We start from the raw sequence: 6,388 nt of genomic DNA, 5'->3' as shown, positions 1-6,388 counted from the left end.
CTTAAGCTCACCAAACTTATGGTGGGCTAGTTTGCCCAATCACATGGGGGCCCACTTTGTTAGGATGATCCAAACCATTCATTTGAAAGTCCCTTACATAGATGGGGGGTGTACCAAAAATCAGCTCCATAGGATCATCCTAACCCCTCCATTTGTGGAGGACAAAAATGGACAGACATAAATCTGCCCCATTTTTGTCCTCCCCAAATGGAGGGGTTAGGATGATCCTATGGAGCTGATTTTTGGCACACCCCTTATCTATGATAAGGCCTTGCAAATGAATGGTTTGGATCACTCCCCAAAATGTGGGACCCATGTGATTGGGCAAGCTAGCTCACCATAAGTTTGGTGAGCTTAAGCTCACCAACAGTTTCCTCATATATATATATATATGTGTGTGTGTGTGTGTGTGTGTGTGTGTGTGTGTGAGAGAGAGAGAGAGAGAGAGAGTAAAGTGTTTATGAGCCCGAGCTCAGATAGCTTATCCAAAAGTGGAGGGGTAAATGGACAGATACTGTTTCTCCACATATCTGCCCATTTTTTCCCTCCACAAATGGAAGGGTTAGGATGATCCTATGGACTTGATTTTTTATAGGCACCCTAACCATGTAAGGGCATTTCAAATGAATGCTTTGGATAACCCCAAAAATGTGGGCCCACATGAGTTTTTGAGCTCGAGCTCAGAAACACTTTCCTGTCTGTGTGTGTGTGTGTGTGTGTGTGTGTGTGTGTGAGAGAGAGAGAGAGAGAGAGAGAGAGAGAGAGAGAGAGAGAGAGAGAGAGAGACTGTTACTGCACAAGTGAGCAGGTAAGTTACCTGCACACGAGTGCAGAAACAGGGTGGGAGGGCCATGGGGGATCAAAACCATTCATTTGCAAGGCCCTTCCATGGATAGGGTGTGGCCCAAAATTCAGCCCCATTGGATCGCCCTAACCCAATCAAACGTGTGTGGGGGGGGGGGATGGACAGACACTGTGTGTCCATGTTTCTGCCCATTTTTACTTTCCATAAATGGCAGGGTTAGGATGATCCAATGGGGAGATTTTCTAAAGCAGGGGCAAGGAATTTTTGCAAAAGATGGTTGACGAAAATACATGGCTATAGGCTTTTAGAATAGTAAGGATTATAAACAAAAAGTTAGAGCATTTATAAAACTTGTTATTTCAGTAACTTTTTTTAATTAAAGATTCTTTGCCAAAATGTAATTAAATGTATTCTAAACTCCTTTGACAGTTTGGTTGTTCTTCAAATATGCAATTTCAGAAAAATACGGTGTCTGTTTCTTCATGGTTGAAGCTGTTGATCTGGTGGACCCCCACTCACACTAAAAGGCCATCCATCATCTACGTTAAAACTATGATAGGATGGTCCTGACCCTCTGATGATTTCAACGACTTAATATCATAAATTTTGGGGCCAACTAAGATGCCCTTCTCTATATATTTGTACCTAGAGGGCTCCGATACTACATTAACTACTACCTAATACAATTTTTTTTCCAAGTTATATTGACCTGCATGGCATCAAATGCACATGTACTTGATGGTAGCATTTGATCACCACCTTCTTCAAATGGGGTGTTCTTAGTCTCAATGGGGTGTTCTTAGTTGGCATCAAATTCCCTATCTAAGAACGACAATACTTATTCACTAAATTGCTTTTTCTACAATGTAGGTAAAAGAGTAGAGGTGATTGAAACACCATTTTTTAAGTACTATTCCAAAGCTAAAGACAAAATTCCGTACAAAAGGAGTGGCAATACAACTGGCATCAGGGTCCCGTTAGCACGTGTAACTCGATCGAATTGGGTAACTCAACTCGCTCAATTAATCAAACTCTCTTACCAAAGCTAGCCCAGTTTTTGGCTTTTAAATTATGCTTATGATGACCAAAAGTAAGGGCTATAGTGAATTTATGATAAATGTGCATGCAATTACTTCCGAGGAATAGCAGCAAAATTACAAATCCCTGTGCAACAGCGCCAATAATTCAAGAATTAGCTTTTGGCCCCATTTAGAGGGAGCTCATGTCTCTTTGTGTTTGTCTGAATTAAAGAGCACCACCCAGAGGGCATCTCTTTAATTCTATAGAAGTTGGAAATATCTAAGCAAAGTCTCTGCGCCACAACGCCAATAATTCAACAAATTGCTTTCGGCCCCATTTAGACTCTCTCTCTCTCTCTCTCTCTCTCTCTCTCTCTCTCTCTCTCTCTCTCTCTCTGTAAATTAAAGCCCACCATACAAAGGGCATTATGCATAGAAGTTGGAAATATCTAAACAAAATCCCTGTGCAATAGCGCCAATATTTCAACAAATTGCTCGCGGCCCATTGTGTGTGTGTCAGTGTGTGAGAGAGAATCTCTCCACCCAAAGGACATCTTCTCTTTAATATAGATGTTGGAACTAGGGGTGAAAGTTTGGCCCTGACCCGCCCTGAGCCCGAATAGGGTCAAGGCTGGATTTTCCAACCCTGAGGGCGGGTCAGGGTTCATTTTTTTAGATCCTGACTCAGGTCGGGTCGGGTTCTGGGTTAATGCCTCAGGTACTGTGACCCAATCCGACACTAAGTTTTCTATTATAGAATTGAACCATCTATGCATGTTTCTTTTGCTAATGTTTTCTATTATCATGGATTGATGTTTCTTTATATTATTATTATTAATTGTCTCTGTTGCCCATCATGTTGTTGAATTCATATTGTACGTCTTATTTTGTTCCTTTTCTCTATTTATTGATCATTTTGTTCTATATGATAAGTGGTTGCTTTATTTTTGGCACTCTTAACAAGTTAACAGGTATTTGCACTAGGGTCAATTAGGGCCGGCCCGGCCCGGCCCTGCCCAATCAGGGCGGGCCAGGGCCAGCACTAAGCCCTGTAGGGCGGGCCATGGGTTAAGGTTCTTCGGCCCTGACTCAGGGTCAGGGCGGGTCAGGGCCGAGATAATGGGGTCCAGGGTTGGGCTAGGGTTTTGAAAAACCTGACCCAACCGACCCTCTTGCAGCCCTAGTTGGAACAGTAGGTATAGAAGTAATTGAGAAGATCAAAACATCTAAATCAGTCATTGAAAGTCTTGTACGATGGATGCGCGTATTTTTCCCGAAGAGTGAGGGCCGCTTGCTCAATGATCCAAAGCATTTATTATTTTGGTTGGCCTTACTATGTATGGGCCATATGCTACGGATGGGTCATATTGAAAAATAGTCAATTACACACCTTTTTTTTGGTATTAATGACTAATCCAATACAAACTGGTGCATTTGTAAAAGACTCAAACCATTTATCTAGATGTGATACTAACCATTTGAATTAGACGACTCTTCGGGACTACAAATGAACGTTTAAATAATTTGATCAATGGCTCACATTCAATTGGAAAAAGTGTCTTCCTGATGGATAGGATTGCAACCGTCACAGACTAATTTTCTCGGCCACAGAATAGGGGAGGGAAAATTTGGGTCGGTCCACTCGTGTTGGAGTAAGGCCAATTGAGCTGAGTTTGCTTGCAAGACGCTTTCAAAAATGGCAGACGTGACTCCCCATCAGGAAGTAGAGATAATGCAAGCACCTCTCTGGTCATCCCAGTGTGGTGACTCTACATGCTGTGTATGAGCATTCTGACTCTTTCCAATCTAGTCATGGAGTTGTGCTCTAAGGGGAGATTGTGTGATGAGATGATCAAAGAGGGGCGATATTCAGAGCACCGGGCTGCTAATTTACTCAAGGAACTGATTTTAGCTATCAAGTATTGCCACGACATGGGGGTCGTTCACCGTGACATAAAGCCAGAAAACATTGTTCTTTCGACGTTGGGCAAGATGAAGCTTGCAGACTTTGGCTTAGCCGTGCGTTTTTCATATGGTAATTGTACTTTCCCAATTCAGATAGTTTCATAATTGTATGTTGCCAATTTATTTTCTATATGGGACAATATATGTCTAAGTTTCTAGTAGAAGATCCATTTATATGGATTTGGCCCTTTGCTCTGACCATGTTGACTCAGCTCCCCTCCTACCCTTTAAATTGGCTGCAATTTACTTTGATCAGATCTTTAACGTAGGCCTTTCCAAGAATTATAATCCCAACATATTCTGTAATAACAACCCTATTTGGTTCCTCTTTCATCTAAAGGCTTCTTGCTGCTCAATGAAGGTGTCAAATTTTTTCATGTGAAGAGAAAATTTGCACCAATTAGTGAAGACACGGGCATTTTGATGACACTATATGTTTTGCTTTTATGTTTGGAATGGCGACATTGTAATTCTTGCACAACAATATTCCTGATTTTTTAAAATACATATGCAACAAACTAATTAAAATTTCACCAATCTCCTACAGTCTCTAGCGATTTGACGCAATTAGTACTCTGTTGCCATGAGGTGGATTAAAAATACTTAAAATTTCAGCCATAAGCTGTATTAAAAATATGTTACTATGTATCTTAAGGAAGTTGGTTGTCTTGTATTTCGTTATCTTTCTCTTACTTGAGTTTATATTGTGCACAGGTCAAAGATTATCTGGTGTGGCTGGTAGTCCATAAGCGATCGTCATAATAATCGGTTGCTATAATTGCAATCGATTGGTCCATAATCCCAAACAAACAGGGCCTTAGAAATTAGAGGAATTAAATAGAAGTGGTATTAGATAGATTATCGGGTTTCACATTCATTTTTTCAATATATGGAGAAAAGCTGATGCAGAGGTTGATAGGCTAGCAAATAAAGGGGAATTGCTTAGGCCTTGTTCGTTTAAGAAAGTGCAAATCCGTTTAGATCCCTTACACCTATGTCTTGGTCACGATCCTATTCTGAGAACTTTTCGGATCCATTTTCTGAGTCTGGGTCATGATCCTTTTCGCACCCCTATTAAGACAAGTAATTTTCTATTAAGAGGTTATTAGCTTAATCCACACCAACTCCGTTTCTACTCTATAGCGTAAATGGTAATAGAGAGCATATTGAGGAATGGAAAGCACTATATAGGCTTTACTTGTTTACATCTATTATGGAATGTAAAAAATATCAGTATCATAGAATTTCTCACAACACAACAAAACAAAACACCCCATGGAGGTAGAATTTCTAAAGCACTCTTATCAATAATGTCATTTGTTTCATCTTATTTTCTCTGATTTTTTTTTCTGCGTGTTGACAAAATCATGCCTAACATTAAGGGTCTCAATACCAATGTATTTTGCAGAATTTCTGTTTGACTAGCTTGGAGACGCCAACATGGAAATGTTTTCCATGTTCTGTAAGGAGGTCTGGTTTAGACGAGGCACAATTATATTTCTCTTTGATCTCTCACTTTGACTAAGCATTTTCATGTGTCTCCCCCTCTCACTCTGCCTATAAATATGCACCCTTTCTAAGCTTCTTCCACACCATTAAAACACTTGCACCCCAATACTCTTCTTTAGATTGATAGAATGGAGATGGCTGCTCCCCTCCTTGTATTTGTACTCCTTTCCTTGGCATCTTCTCTTACCTTTGCCTTTGATCCCAGTCCTCTACAAGACTTTTGTGTTGCTGACAATAAGTCTCCGGGTACAATTGTTTTGTTTTTTGTTTTTTAATTTCTTAATTTATATTCCATTAGTATAATGATAATCATATGTTTGTGCAAACTCTATTCCTTTGCTTGGCTGATCTTTTTTTGATGTTTTTCCTTCGCAGTGTTCGTCAATGGCGAGGTTTGCAAGGACGCAAATCTCGCTGAAGCCAGCGATTTCTTCTTCCCAGGGCTTGACATTCCGGCCAACACTAATAATCGAGTTGGGTCCAATGTGACCTTAGTCAATGTGCTCCGGATACCAGGTCTCAACACTCTTGGCGTCTCCATCGGTCGCATAGACTTTGCACCCTATGGACTAAACCCTCCCCACACACACCCGAGGGCCTCTGAGATATTTGTAGTTCAAGAGGGCTCCCTCTACGCTGGTTTCGTCACATCATCCACCCTTCCAAATGAACAAAATCGCTTAATATCAAAAATCCTTAATAAGGGTGACGTGTTTGTGTTTCCCAAAGGCCTCATTCACTTCCAATTAAACGTTGGCAAGACTGATGCGGTCGGCATTGCCCATTTTAACAGTCAGAACCCAGGTATAATCACCATAGCTAACGCCGTCTTCGGATCAAACCCGCCCATCTCCGACGATGTTCTCACCAAGGCCTTCGACCTTGACAAGAAAGTAGTTGATTTTCTTCAGGCACAGTTCGGGCCCAATCACTAGACAACTACCTACAGGGATCCCGTGCATTATCTTCCATAATGTCTATTTAAATAAGCACACTAGTTTGCATTTCCTAATATAATAGTAATAATCTGGAAATCAAGGGATTGATTACCTATGCAACCTTGTTTTTCATGGAGTCCTTAAGAGCACTC

The 6,388-nt window shown here is 40.9% G+C and overlaps 1 protein-coding gene across 2 annotated transcripts; it reads left to right on the top strand.

Moving 5' to 3' along the window:
- Window positions 1–3,433: 3,433 nt before the first annotated feature.
- LOC143883335 (germin-like protein 8-2) lies at window positions 3,434–6,388 on the top strand. Of its 2 annotated transcripts, none has more exons than XM_077386691.1 (2): window positions 3,434–3,859; window positions 5,674–6,388. In XM_077386691.1, the coding sequence occupies exons 1-2, from the start codon at window positions 3,598–3,600 to the stop codon at window positions 6,231–6,233; spliced, it is 822 nt and encodes a 273-aa protein (XP_077242806.1). In that variant the 5' UTR covers window positions 3,434–3,597; the 3' UTR covers window positions 6,234–6,388. The 2 variants fall into 2 exon arrangements, with proteins under 2 accessions (XP_077242806.1, XP_077242807.1); XM_077386692.1 differs by lacking the exon at window positions 3,434–3,859 and adding an exon at window positions 5,327–5,544.

This window comes from Tasmannia lanceolata, unplaced genomic scaffold (genome assembly GCF_043159265.1).
Source record: "Tasmannia lanceolata isolate RefF3 unplaced genomic scaffold, GAP_Taslan_0.1 ptg000008l, whole genome shotgun sequence".
In the NCBI taxonomy this organism is placed as follows: domain Eukaryota; kingdom Viridiplantae; phylum Streptophyta; class Magnoliopsida; order Canellales; family Winteraceae; genus Tasmannia; species Tasmannia lanceolata.
The sequence above is the reverse complement of the archived record's forward strand: the minus strand, read 5'-3'. Positions and strand labels throughout refer to the sequence as shown.

Coding starts and splice junctions, on each gene's coding strand:
- LOC143883335 (XM_077386691.1), top strand. CDS start 3,598: ATGCTGTGTATGAGCATTCTGACTCTTTCCAATCTAGTCATGGAGTTG. Junction 3,860..5,673: donor AGCCGTGCGTTTTTCATATG/GTAATTGTACTT, acceptor TTTCCTTCGCAG/TGTTCGTCAATGGCGAGGTT.